A 14,611-nucleotide genomic window follows, 5' to 3' on the forward strand; every position below is an offset into this window, starting at 1 on the left:
TGAATGTTTAGTTCAGTTTATTATTTAAATTTAAAAAGTCTCTGGATGGTAAGTTAATAATAAAACATTTCTATTCCAGCAGCCATTGTTCATACTTCGGTGAAACCAGCTGACCAAATGGACTGGAACTCTCCTGGGGTTGCTAGGCAACGGGCAGGACTCCACATGGTTGCTAGGTAACTGCGCAGTAGTTGTGGAATGTGACTTGACAATCATGAGATTTTTTTAAACTACTCATTTTCTAGACACCAAACAACATTATTATCTAAAAACAGCTGGGTGTTTTTTTTAAAGTGTTTTCAGAAGCAGAAGAGACACAAATAAAAGTACAAAAAAATCCCCTTTTAGCATTTAGTTAGTCCTTAATGTTTATAAATTGATTTATGAATAAATGTAACTTAACTTTTTATTCAGTGGTACAGCTTAATTAATTAAAGTTAATTATGTTCCAAATTATTGCATGATATTGAACTTTATATGCTAACATACATAGTGGTGCCACTTCAGGTCAGCTGAAAACTTTCCACACTGCAACAAAGAGCTCTCAATGTCAGACTGCAAATGAGATTTTCATAATTTCTTTTTTTTTGAGCTTGTCAAGAAGATTTCAGTCATATGGCGCCTGTGTTGTGACTGCTCCACTTTCTGAGCTGTTAAACTCTTCTAATAAGGCTTATGTAATTCAGAAAAGCTGACTTGGATTGGATCAGTTTGGAGCTTTAATGGATCAGTTAGCATGCAAGGATTTAGCTCCTTCATAATATTCTGCACCGATGCCAACTAAGAGGCCTTTTGTAATAAAAAGTCTCATTGGGAAGAGCAACATCTAAGTTTACTGTTAATTCATTAAAATTATAATGGGATGAAGGAAATGCATATAATGTTTGCTTAAACTCTTTTTGGACGGATAAAGATGATTATAAGCATGGAAAATTATAGTTTATCTTTGTAAGCACACTTAAAAACACATTTTATTTTCGTGTGCCCTTGGATCAGTGCTGGCTTTAGGTTTTATGGGTCATTGACAAACAAAAAAAGTCACCAAACATTGATTTCAAATTTCTTTAGATTTATTTAGTTTTCAAAAACGGCACAATTCACATTAATCAACATGAATAGACCACATAAATATCCCCGATTTAATAAAAATTAACAATTAATACACATAACAACATACATGAGCTATGATTTGTTTGTGACAGATTTCAGTTTATAGATAAAGGTAATGTAATTTACAGAAAACGTATTAAAATAAAAACAAGTCAAACAGTTAAGAGAAAAAAAACAAAAAAAATTGTTATTCATAGTAAACTCACTTAAATTAGTGATATAAGGAATTTTGATAAAGCATTTACATCAAAAATGTGGTTTTCTGGCTCACAGTGGACTCTGATTTTGATTGCATATTTAATTCCAGTGAAGTCAAATTTCGAGCCCTGGGTAAGGACGCACACCTCCAAATTGCGCCCACTTGCTAGTTCAGTACGGTAAAGCACCATGCTGCAAAGCTCAAATCATCTCAGACATGAAAATGAGCTTTTTGTTCTCCAGATTAACCAGATCTCAATCCAAAGGAGCATAGATTATCATCATGGATGTTTGGAAAACTGATCAATTGTTAGAATTGTTCAGAAAAATGCTTGATGCCAGTTGCAGCTGGATCACTTCCTACACAGAGAAGAAAATATTTTAATAAAATAAAGTGTATAAAATGTTTATCTGGAACATTTTTATACCACAAACTAAACAAAAGATCCGCAAGCACCAACAGTGATTGAATTTGTTTCCGCTGTATCAAGCCAAGCTGCTCAGAGGAACATTTTTGGGACAGATTTTATTTCTTTCAACAGTTCAGTAGTTTTGGTGAATCCTCTTATTCTCTGACAGCTGAAAAAAGAAAGTTTCTGAATATGATTCATGTCCAAAATATGTGTTCTGGTATAAAATGACTTTGGTTCAACCATGGAAGCATGAAGATGTTACACAGCAGGCAGATGACGATCTATTGTCTTTATGTCAGGGCGCCACCCGGTGGTTATTGTACAAAAACACTAAAAAGTGAAGTATACAACCAAGAGCAGCTCTTTGGTAATGGATGATTGTGAGTTAAACTCCTGCAAAGGATACTATGAAATAAAATAAATGGTTCTGAATGAGTAGAAAGCAATAGTTGCTCTAAAAAATGAACAAAACTATTTTTTTCCCACAAAATCATGTAGATAATGATATTTTAGCTCTGCCTACGAACTTTTTTAGGGCGGCTTGTCTCTTTAAATCCAAATAAGTTGCTGCTGGCCATCTTTGAAAAGCATTAGGGGAGCCTTTTGCTCAACCAACAAGAATGCAGGAAGTGGTTTCTGGATGGTAAATCTAGCTTGGCTGGGGTTGCTAGGTAACAGCTGGGCTTGACTGGGGTTGCTAGGTAACAGCGTCTGTCCCTTGTGACTTAACAATCGGGAGGTTTTTGAGATAAGAAGACAATTATTTTCCTGTTTGCAGAAGGAGTTGGATAAGAAAAAATGTGAAAGTATTTATGTTGATTGCATAACTTAACAATAAAAGTAAAATAAAAGGCAGTTTAGAGGAAAAAACGTCATGTCGGACCAGCTCTGGTACGTTCATTCATTTTGTTCAGTTCTTTTTTTTTTTTTACACGTTCATAATAGTTTTGGTTAGAGGAATTGCATGTTTGGACAAGCATTCCCTCTGGTTCTGGATGCTGTGTGGCTTGGAGGATTTCTGCTCTTACCTTTTTATTTACTTTCAGAGAGCTGTTATGATGCGTAACCACGGCAACCGGGAGCAACTGATTAGCATCTAAAAAAACTCAAATATCATCTGAACTATGATCCCAAACCTCAGGGCAGTTGAAAAGGAGCCTTTATGCATGCAATGCCACGTGATTTTTCTCCTGTCCATCATTTCTGCCCGACTGAAATTGGAGCAACAAAAGCAAATGAAGTGGATTAGCAGTGCTTGTTGTCATCCAGAAGATGTTACCTAGGAATCTCATCTCTGTTGCTCGGATATTGAACTGTTAGCAGGTTTTGACAGTTATGCGACTGGCATACAGCAAGTCTTCAGTCAGAGGCCTTTTCATATTTGTTGCATGACTGACTGCTTCAGAAAATCCTTCCTACGCACAGCATTACCATCTACAGCGACTCTTTGAAGATACTTGGATTATATGAGTTAATTTTGAGGTTTTATCCGTTTCTGTAGTAGTTTCGTCTTGTTTGTTTTCCTTTATTTTCGACTTGCATATTGAAAAGTAAAAAGAAAAAAAAGAAAATAAACTTAAACTCTGTTGCAACAAAATATGGAGTTCAATGGTTATGACTATTAAAATATAAAATATTTAACTGCTGGTTTTTTACAAGCAGTATTGTTTTTTCTTTATTTTTAACTGGTGTATGGAAAAGTTAAAAAAATGGCAGGAAAATAGACAAACTTAAGTTGTAAAGTGATAAAATGTGAAGTTCTGTTGTGAATATTAAGATATTTGGCTGCTGGCCTCTGCAGTCCGTCTTCTGGTTGGTTGTGGGGGAAATGTGAGGTGTTTGGTCACCATTTCAGCATTTCTGAGGGGGGCACTAATGATCGACTAGCACGCAAGCCGCTCATTAGCTGCCCAGCGATTTAACAGGTTGCATGCAAGGCCCTGGGATCAGCCCAAGACCACTAAATACTCGAGTCATTTTCATTCTTCCTCTCCCTGCCCTCAGGGAAGTGCGCATGCAGATAATCTCATTAGGGAAAGCATAATATTTGTAAAAGAGCTTTGGAGCACAGCCCCACATCTGACTTGCCCTCAGTTTTCTAAGACGTCTTGCTGATGTGATGTTGGTGTCATAATCTGGTCCCAGCGGAGAAATGCGGACATTTGCAGAATTAAACAGGTCCGACACGCACAAATGTGAGGAATGTTTGTGTTCAGATCGGCTTAAACGCCAACAATGAAGAAACAATCCAATTAATAGGGTTATATCTGCAGCTGATAAGCCTGGATGTTGTTAAATTAGGCTCTTGGAGTTCATAATGAGAGCAGCAGAGGGCGCTGTTCACCGTTATCTCACTCAGATCGATGTAGCAGCTGCAACGCTTCAGTTCTGCAGAAAATGGAAACAAATTAATCTGAAAACTCATAACAAGCAACTGAATAAACATTTATTTCTAAATCATGTTCACTTTCTTGACCCTCTTTTTCATTCTAATATTTATTTGATGACAATGGTTTCTCTCTCAGTCATTGTGTGTTTGGATTGTCTGCAAACACAAATCACTGCGTTTATATGAGCATCATTTATGTTATTTTAAATTGTTTTATCTTAAAAAAAGATTGCATACATACATATTTATTTACTTATTTATTATCCTGAAGCAAACTTCTTTTCATTTCAGGCAACATGAAGATCAAGAATGTCCTCAAAGGGCCGGTTATGCCAGATTGTAAAGGTAAATCTATCCTTTAACAAACTGTTTAAATATAACTTTCTCTGCATTTGATTTGGCCTTATTATTAAATGATATGTAGTACCTGTTCACATTCATATAAGTTGGGCCTTTACAAATAAAAACTGATTTGATTGACAGATAAAATAATAGAACTGTGTCTCTGTGGTCCTCCAGAAATGGCAGTGGCGAACCAGATGTGGCCTGCGGACCTCCAGTTTGACACGCGTTTCAAAGTTTATATTATTTAATGACTGTATGTTGTGGTTTTGTGAAAACAAAGTAAATTTTATTGCTTGTGAGCAGAAACTTTGGCCAAAATGTGTCTGACATTCCAGAGAAACTCTAAAACAATTAAACATATTAAATATATTAATAAAATACAGATGAATTTTGCTGTGTTGTTTCAAAAACAGGTTGTTGTTTTTTTTGTGGAGACTAATATTTTTATCCCGTCTTCAGGAAAGCAACTCTGTGACCTGCGACTCGTGGGAAAAGGAAGTTATATAACATCTGATGAAGTTTTGGATCACTGGAGTAGAAGCAATGGCAAGAAAGTAAGGAATTATATTATTTTTACATGCAGTCCTCTGCAAAAGTATTTAAAATATTGAAGTTTTCCAATATTTTTTACACTACAACCGTATTCTAACATAGGGTAACACTTGACTGTAAGATTACGAAATAATGATATCTGAAAGTCTGAAAACTGCAGTGAGATTGCACTTTAGCCCGTTGACATTCCCACATAAATCCAGAGGAAATCTAAAAAGTAAACAGTCTGTAGATTAATCAATCTCAGATAAATCCAGCTGTTCTGTGAAAGCCTTAAAGGTTTGTTAGAGAACATTAGAGAGAACAAACAGCATCAGAAAGTCCAAAAACGCAGCAGCTTCTGAAACATTAAAGGGGATTTAATATTCAAAATTCACTTTTTGCGCATTTTTGTACTCACACACTGCAAAAACACTTATCAAGTATTTTTAGTCTAGTTTGTAGTGTAAATATCTTAGTTTAAGACAAAAGTAACTTTTCATCTAGAAATAGGAGCTTGTTTTAAGTCAATAACTCCTTAATTTTGATGAAAAAGTGCTAAAAAGTGTTATTTGGGCATAAGTTCATCTTATGGACTTATTTACATTTATTTAACTTAATTCTTTTGCTTTTGCTATGCCAACTTACTTTTTTGTGTTCATTTAACTCAAAACTTGCACTAAATAGTTGAATCAACTTAATTGAATTGCTTCCATAGGTAACAAGCAATTCAATTAAGTTTATCCAACTTAATTTATTAAGTTTATCCAACTTAATTTAAGTTTAACCAATTCAATATATTCTAATCACCCAACTCAATTTGTAAATTTTATTTAACAAATTTATTAAGTATGTTTAAGATAACAGATTTAAGTCACTCCTACTCAAATCATTTATTTTCTTCTAATAAACATTTAAAATATCTTTGTTTTAATTCTACAGAAAGTCAACTCAAACTTTTAAGTAGTTCCAAACTAAATATTTTGAAAAACTCTTTTTAGAGTGTCCTCTAAATATACTCTAATTTAAAAGTTACAAATCTTTTCCTTAAATGACCTTTTGAATTGGTTAAACTTAATAAATTAAGTTGGATAAACTTAATTGAATTGCTTGTTACCCATAGAAGCAATTCAATTAAGTTGGTTCAACTTTTTCTTTTTAGAGTGATAGGCGAAATAATCCACCAGTGGAACAAGACATGTTTCTCATAAGTGAAAATGTCTTGTTTTTAAAGTATTGACTTTAAAAAGGCTCCTACATCGTAATGAAAAGTTACTTAAAATAAGACAAAACTAACTACAAGTGTACTAAGATATTTGCATTAGAAACTTTAAAAAAAAATCACAAAGCCGTTTTCTGGCAATGGCTTTGTGTTTTGGTGTCTGGAAAATGAGTCGTTTAAAAACATTTCCTGATTATTAAGTCACGTTTGGCAGGCGCTGCGTAGTTACCTAGCAACCCCAGCCAAGCCCAGCTCGTTACCTAGCAACCCCAGCCAAGCCCAGCTCGTTACCTAGCAACCCCAGCCAAGCCCAGCTCGTTACCTAGCAACCCCAGCCAAGCCCAGCTCGTTACCTAGCAACCAAAGCAGAGCTCCAGCACAGTTGAGTTCTAAAACAATTTTCCAATCTTTGAACGTCTTACATTTCTGTCCAATCAACCGTCATCTGAGAAATGGAAGAGTGAGGCATGGATGCAAATCTACCAAGATACAGATGTTCCCCAGAACCGAGAGGCAAGTCGACTCTTGTAGGGCACAAGTGATGTGGCAAAATGTGAAAACTTAGCAACGTATCTGTAGTTTTAAAAATATTTCAGACTTCTTTAAAAGGAGCTTATATGATTTAATGTTTTTAAAGTCTGCTTTTACAAGCTGGTATTGTAAAAGAACCGAACTCTGAATTATAGAGTTAACTGCTGGAATATCTGTATCCTGACTTCTACTGCGTTAGACACGGACATAAAACTGCTTGGAAGTGTTGAATATTGATCTGGACACATTCTGGGACTCTGTCCAGGACATTTTTACATGCCGTTAGGGGTTGAGAAGAGACCCAGTCCTTAAAGATGATTGACACTCCAGTAAAAGTAGCTGAAATGTAAACATTAAAACCGTGTTCGTCCCCACAGTGTCGAGTGTAAATCTGATGGATTTCACAGACACATCTGGGTGTTTATTCTGGTGGAAACACAATGCAGCTCCTCAGAGGTCACAACATTATGAGAAGGAAAACTCCTTTATGGTTTTTTCTTTTTTCTTCCTCTGTGTTGTTTCACTTTACTGGCCTGGCCATAATTCAGCTGCGCTAGCCTGATGTGTAAAAGCTCACCCCAAACAAAGCATCAACTAAACGGCCGCCAGCTGCTGCTTCTTTTTTTGGCCTGAAGGAAGGGAACCATGTTGGAAAATCCCTGCAGATCTGTTCGCATGACTGAACGGTGACAACTTATCAGAAAGGCTCCAGAGCCCCCAGCGAGCCCCCTGGGGCTGCAGAGACATGCAGCAGGAAACGTCCTGTGGTCTTACCTTAAAAGGCATATTCCTGCAGGCCAAACACCCACAACTACTGTTCTGCAACCAGAACCTCAGTTTACTGTAAGAAATCCACTTCATAACAAAACTCCCCCTGCCCCTTTGGGAATCAATAAAGTATTATTGTCTTATTATCTCATAAGTATAACAGGGATTTTAGTTTGTCAAAATTGGTTTGTTTATACTTAAATTAATTTCGTTTAGCCAAAAAGTTATCTCCTGACGTTCATTGGTATGTAAGTTATGTGGCTCTTGGCAGTTCGTGGTTACCGTAGCAACCAGTAACTGACAGCTCCTCCCCCTTTTTCTGTTGGCGTCTGTAACTGCAGCTGCGCCATTTCTCCAGCTAGCGCTAGACTCACGTTTGTTTTGGTTGTATTTACCCAGAATGCCCTGTTTTGTAGTCCACTTCCTGCTTTTAGGACAGTCTCCGCTCTGCTTACTGTTTATAAATATATGTTAACCGCACCAGAGTTCCCGTCAACCGGACCGAGACGAGGATTGTAGACGGAATTTGTTTTATTGGGCCGCATCAGAGTTCCCTTGCGCATTCACTCCTCACCAAACCAACTGGATTTTCCAGGCAAATAGTTGGACCAAAAACGGACTAAACGGGACTGGTCTGCCTTAAAACCTCAGTCTCTACCTTCAACTGAGACCACTCCAAAACCAGGAAGTGGATCACACAGCGCAGGGCATTCTGGATAAACTCAACCAAAACAAACGCGCGAGTCTAACACCAGCTGGAGACATGGTGCAGCTATAGTTACAGACAAACAGAAAAAGGGGGTGGAGCTGTCAGTTACTGGTTGCTATGGTAACCACCAACTGCAGCTTACAGACTTTTTCTTACAGTGTATTAAGGTTCAGGTCACAGAGCCGCTGCGTATATATGACCTGCAGGAAAATGTCTTTTATGGTAAGACCACACTACGTTTACCAACGACAAACAAGAAATCCTACAACTGCTAAAATCTGACGACACGACTCCTTTTTCGCTTACATCTGGCAAAATGTAGAGAATGGAGGAAGCTGAGCTCCGTGTCTTCTTCAGAGGTTTTTGTATTGTTTCCTTCAGTTGTTCTTGGTGCAGGCCACCACAGGCGAGGAGGGGAACACAAACCAAACTCTTTTCGAAGGGTTTGGTTGGTGAAAGCAAAACACAGCAGCTGAAAATGTAACAAATGTTGGCATTTTGATCACCAATCGAACTGAACTATCAGGTGTAAAAACTCAGTCCTCCAGAGTCCTCAGTTCTCCAGATCTCAATCCGTTCACGCTTCGTCAAGTCCATTACACTAAAACATCTGATGCTATGCTAACATCTTGGTTCATGTCTCAACAAGTCAGGGCTATTTTGGCTATATGGTGGTTATAATATTTTGCCTCGTCAGTGTCTAACTCTCATAGCAACCAATAAAACTCCCAGGAGCGTCCCAGTAAACTCAGTTTGCTGAACATGTCAGGGCGTCAGAGAGGTTGACCCTTCAGGGATGAAGATGGTAGATGATGTCACCAGAATCTATAAGCAGACGTCCCCGTCCCTCCCAAACCCTATCATATACAAGGCATCAAAGGAATTCCCAGGAAGCCGTAGGAGGAAATAGACCAAAGACCAAAAGTATAAATATCTCCTATGGATGAATACAAGCGGCAGCCCAACGGACAGTTGCTGGCCTGGCCTCAGCCGGTCAAGGAGCCAAGAAAGACGTTTCTTATTTTGGTCGTTTCATGTGATGGCAGCTTTTGATTTCCGTCCTTTTCGAGCTGCCTTACAAGGAGAGGTCAGACGCAGAAGGCATCCACTGCAAAACGGGTTGTTTTTATCTGAGAGGGATGAAATCTAGACAGATTAAACAAATTCATCAATCAGTTGATTAATTAATTCAATTCATTTCACTCACAAGACATTTTTCCCTTGTTATAAGTGAAAAACTGCCAGTTAAACTTGTTCTTTTTCATAAATATTAAGGAATTATTAACTTAAAACAAGCTCCGATTTCTAGTATTTTTGGTCTAGTTTTTAGTGTAAATATCTTGAAGTAAGACAAACTAACTTAAAAGTAATTTTTCAGCAACATATAGAGGCTTGTTTTAAGTAAATAATTATTTAATATTAATTCTAATGGCAGATTATTTAATTTATAGCAAGATATTTTTCCCATGGAGAAACGGCCAATGGAATAAGAACTTTGTCAGCAATATTAAAGAAATATTTACTTAATACAAGCTAAAAAAGTTACTTTTAAATTAATTTGTCTAATTTTAAGATATTTAACCTGGTAATATCTTGTGTTTTTGCAGTGATTATTGTACAAATGGGACAGAGATGGAAATTAGCCACCTGGTTATAATCTCATGTATTTACATGTAAATGTTTATTAAAAAGCATTGCCCCATTTTTAAAAATAAACTTGAACTTGAGGTTGCAGTCATGGCAGCCGCAGAGCATCAGCTCTAGAGACTCTGTGTTTTGTCCTGGTGTCTCGTCGAGGCGACGCCGCTCTGTTTAGCTCTCATCCTGCCTCTGGCCTACTTTCAGCTGCGATATACGGCGAGCTCACCATGGTTACTGCCAGGTAAACAGCAGTCAACAGAGAGCTGGACCGGTGCTATCCGCCTCCGGTCACACTGAGGCTCATATCTACTCATTTCATTCAGATTAAATCTCCTTCCTCTTTCCTGTTGTTGGCGTTTCAACCCTGAAATTCAGATCAACACATTTACACTTGGTATTTGTTTATTTAAGAATTCTTCCTGGGGTCCACACAACAAATATTTAAATTAAATCGTTCTTTTACAGACATTACAAAAAGACATAGCGATATTCTTTAAGATGGAAACAAAATTAAATTCAGCACAATATCAACCACTTCAATTATAAATACTGATTTAATTTCCCTTTGAGATCAATAAAGGATTTTTGAATTTGAATTTGAACATTTTACAAACATTACAAAAGGATATCACAAAACCAAAGTTTTGTGATATCCTGGAGTAAATGTGGAGTTACTCCAGTACTACATTTACTGGAGTAACTTTTTTTTGTGAAAAGAAAAAACATTTTAGGTGTATTTTTACTACACTGTACGTTTTACTTTTCCTTGAGTAATTTTATTATAAAGTATTTCTACTCTTACTTTAGTAAATTTTCTGTATTTTCTACCCACTGAATGAAAATCAAATATGTTTTAACCAAAAATTCTCCACCTGCAGTTGGGGAATTTGGCATTTTAAGGACTGTACAATGTATGCTCTGTACAACGGCTGCTGGAAAAGACAAGAGTTTTGTTGTTGACTTACCATCCAAAAACACCTGCAGTTTTTGTTAAAGTTTCTGAAGCTTTTTTTTATTGAGAGAAACTGATTTGGAAAGTTTTTCTTTTGCCTGATTTTGTTATTTTTTATTACTTATATGAATTGTGACAATTGTCATTTTGGTCCTTAAAATAACAAATTTCGGTAACTTAATTTGAAGGGGTGTGCATAAGACTGACATGACACTGTCATAAATATGATATAACACTTGTTATGAACATAAAGAAGTCTTTATGAATGTTTATGACTGTTGTCATTATTCAGTAAATAATGACACTTTTAATGCAAAGTTGCTCTAAAAGTTCCATTAAAGTCCAATAAAAATGCCAACTTTGCATTAATTTTAAATTATGACAATTTAATGGACAGTTGGCATTTTTAATGGACTTTAAATACAACCTTTAGAGCAACTTTGCATTAAAAGTGTCATTATTTACCAAATGACACTTGATGACAACAGTCATAAACATTCATAAAGACTCGTTCATGTTCATGACAGTGTCATGTCAGTCTTATGCACACCCCTTCAAATAAAGTGTTACCCAAATTTCCACTTAACTTTACATTTTTGTCAGTCTGATGATGTAATTTTTACATATTAACGATTGATAGTTGATCAGTTACTCAGTACTTGAATCGATTTTTTTTACCAAATACTTTTTACTCTTCTTGAGAAACTTTTTGGATGGCTACTGCACAGCTTTTTTTTCTTTTGAAAGAGTTGGTTCGAAGCAGTGGTAATATAGAAGTGATAATAGAGGTCCATATTAAAAAATATGTGTATTGTAGTTGGGTAACAACTGTGAGAAAAGGCTAAGCGGTTTATGTGAAGTCCAGATTTTGTGAAAAGAAAACACTGTTCCAGCGATAATGTTCCCAAGAAACTTCTGCTACTAGAGTCCGATTATTATCCTCCAATAAAAGTTGGAACATGCGCAGCATATATCAACAAAAATGATATCTTATGAGAAGCTTAAATATTTAAGAATAATATTTATCATACTCCAGATATTTCCCCCTTCAAGGAACCAACTGCTTCTGTGTTTTGGGCCAAAACGTTTAATTTTTCTCTGGGATCAGTAAATTTGAATTTGATTAAAAAAAAAGTTCTAGTTCCACTGGCAGATTATTTCATTTATTTCCAAAACGTTACCTAGCAACGCCAGCCAAGCCCTGTCCGTTGCCTAGCAACCCAGTTCTAGTTCCGCTGGGAGACTATTTAACTTATGACAAAACATTTTCTCCATGTTCTGCCAATGGAGCTAGAACTTTTCTCATCAATATTAAGGACTTATTTACTTAAAACAAAAAGGAATCAAGTGTTTCGGGCTCATTTTATCTTTCAGCAGGTGAAAACAAGAGAGCTTCTGTCAAACTCCACATGCCTCTAGTGTCTCCGTCAAGGTTCACCAAGCAGGGAAGCGTCTTATTAAAATTTCTCCTGTCGTTCCTCCAGACATGATGAGGCTGTGAGGAGCTCCTTCATCAGCAGTTTGAAGCACAGACTGAGCATTATGCCGCTGCGCTGGTGGAAAACTTCGCTGGGTCGTAGCCGTGTGTTTCTTGGCTCTGGTGGCTTCTGGGCCACTGGTTGTGAATATCTTATAGGGGAACTATTATGCAAAATTCACATTTTGCACATTTCTGTTCTTCCATTTGGGGCTCAGCTCAGCTTCTAAAAACAACACAGGCATTTAAATAAACCAGCTAGTCAGTCTTTGGCAATAAGCTAGTGCTTTTTTGTGTCCATCGGCACTCGATGGGCACAGTGCCGTTACCTAGCAACGGAAGCTGTGCTCCAGCATGTTTGGTGATCTGGTTTTACCGCTGTATGCTCTGTACAATGGCTGCTGGGAAAGTCAAGAGTTTTGTTGTTGATTTACCGTCCAGAAACCAGTTGCTGCATTATTGTTGGTTGTGCAGGAGGCCCAACTTCTGCTCTTCAAAGATGTATTGCGCACCATTACAGCCATTTTTATGTGTGACTGTAAACGTTGAGTTGTGGGGTGTGGCCAGGTGCTGCTTCTTTGGATTTAAAGTGACAGAACCCTAAAACAGCTCATTCTGAAAGGAGCTGGAAATGGGCAGAACTGAGCAGACTGAAATCTCATTATCTAAGAATACAACTGGCCGTCCATATGTGGCTAAAAGCATAAAATAATCCACCTCTAAACCTGGGTTTTGCTGACTGAGGCAGCACCTTTGAAAACAGATTCTTAAAACGTTTTATTGGATTTTGATCTGTTTATAATTGAACTTCAGCTGAGTGCTGTGCAGTTCTTTAAAAATAAACATAACTCGCGGTCGCACACATCAATGTTCCAGCGATTTTTATCTCAAGAGATTTTCAACTGAGCCGAGAAACACATTCAAGCTGCACTAACGCAGGATTTGCCAGGAAAACAAGTGGAATATTGTTCTAAACCTGTGGGTGTCACACAATGAGCCGCCTGATTCTCCGGCTCTATTCTGTGTTGTTAACATGGATGATCAGAGGCAGTCGGAGTCAAGGTTTCTTCAGGTCAAGCATCCACTTTGGCCCCCCGTGTAATGAGAAACAGGCCACCTCGACTATTCCTGTCTTCCATCTTTGGTATTTTCTCGTCTCCCCTCCGGCTCTCTGTGAGAGACGAGACAGGAGCGACGCAGCTTAAAGGCAGACGACTCGCTATCTCAGCTCTGCAAGACAAAAAAATAAGCACATCAATCTTAAGACAAACCTCTCTCACTGCAAAAACACAGAATCTTACCAAGCATTTTTGCTCTAGTTTCTAGTGCAAACATATTAGTTTAGTCTTATTTCGAGTGTACGAACTTATAAGTAACTTTTCAGCAAACTATAGGTGCTTGTTTTAAGTCAGCATTGACTCAGTATTGATGGAAAAAGTTCTAATTCCACTAACAAATTATTTCACAATCGTTACCTAGCAACGCCAGCCAAGCCCAGCCGTTACCTAGCAACCAAGTTCTAGTTCCACTGGCAGTTTATTTCATTTATATCGAGACATTTTCTCATGTTATAAGTGAAATAATCAATGGAACTAGAACTTTTTCATCAATATTAAGGAATTATTTAATTAAAACAAGCTTCTATATGTTGCTGAAAAGTTACTTGAAAGTTTGTTTTGTCTTATTTGAAGTGAAGTAAAATGTTTGCCCTGGAAACAAGACCAAAAGCACTTGGTAAGATTTTGTTTTTGCAGTGCTGCAAAAGGCAGAATGCCAATTGACTGCTCAAACTCTTAACATATGAAAATTATTTGCTTTGGTTTCAGCAGAGCTCTGGTATTTCCTGGTATTTTGGCTTGCAGAACCTTTTAATATGTTACGAAACATGCAACGTTGCTGCGGTCCTGCACTTCTTTTTTTAACCCAGCGGAAATGGGCTTTTGGGTCCACACCTGTCAAAATGGAGGGCTGTCATCAAGTCAGTGATGGACCTTTGCAGGTATAAGCATAGTAATTAGCCTGGTGGAGAGGGTTCTCATTACCCTTGTTCACAGGCTGCATCCTTCAGCTCAGCATAGCAAACGCTTTGGAGTCTCAGCTGGGATTTTCCACTGGTCTGGGATGTCTGCTGCGACACTTTCTTGTTTTTTTGTTGTTGCGTGGAGAAACAGTCGTGTCTGATTGAACATCTGGTTTTTGAAGCGCCTTTGGATGCCTCATCTAGCCCAGTTTGTTTACGAACTTTCTGAGGCCTTCAGAGAGGTTTGCCACATTGGCAGAAGAGGGATTGGAACCAGATAATTATTTGCATGTGAAATTAGCGTT

At 37.4% G+C, this 14,611-nt stretch overlaps 1 protein-coding gene across 8 annotated transcripts in view; it reads left to right on the forward strand.

The window, feature by feature from the left end:
- LOC145555215 (uncharacterized) overlaps positions 1 to 14,611 on the forward strand; it is a 49,991-nt gene that overhangs the window by 2,416 nt on the left and 32,964 nt on the right. For 3 of the 8 annotated variants that reach the window (XR_014091311.1, XR_014091309.1, XM_081616710.1), the window contains exons 2-4: positions 80 to 176; positions 4,402 to 4,455; positions 4,915 to 5,009. Coding sequence is in view for 3 of the 8 variants with exons in the window: in XM_081616710.1 (XP_081472836.1) it covers positions 4,407 to 4,455; positions 4,915 to 5,009 (144 nt within the window). In the remaining 5 variants the exon portion in view is untranslated. Of the gene's footprint in view, positions 1 to 79; positions 177 to 4,401; positions 4,456 to 4,629; positions 4,709 to 4,914; positions 5,010 to 9,823; positions 9,974 to 14,611 lie in introns of those variants that run through there. The other 5 variants (XR_014091310.1, XR_014091312.1, XR_014091313.1 and 2 more) reach the window with 5 other exon arrangements.

The sequence above is a fragment of the Poecilia reticulata genome, chromosome 15 (assembly GCF_904066995.2).
Source record: "Poecilia reticulata chromosome 15, P_reticulata-male-v2, whole genome shotgun sequence".
In the NCBI taxonomy this organism is placed as follows: domain Eukaryota; kingdom Metazoa; phylum Chordata; class Actinopteri; order Cyprinodontiformes; family Poeciliidae; genus Poecilia; species Poecilia reticulata.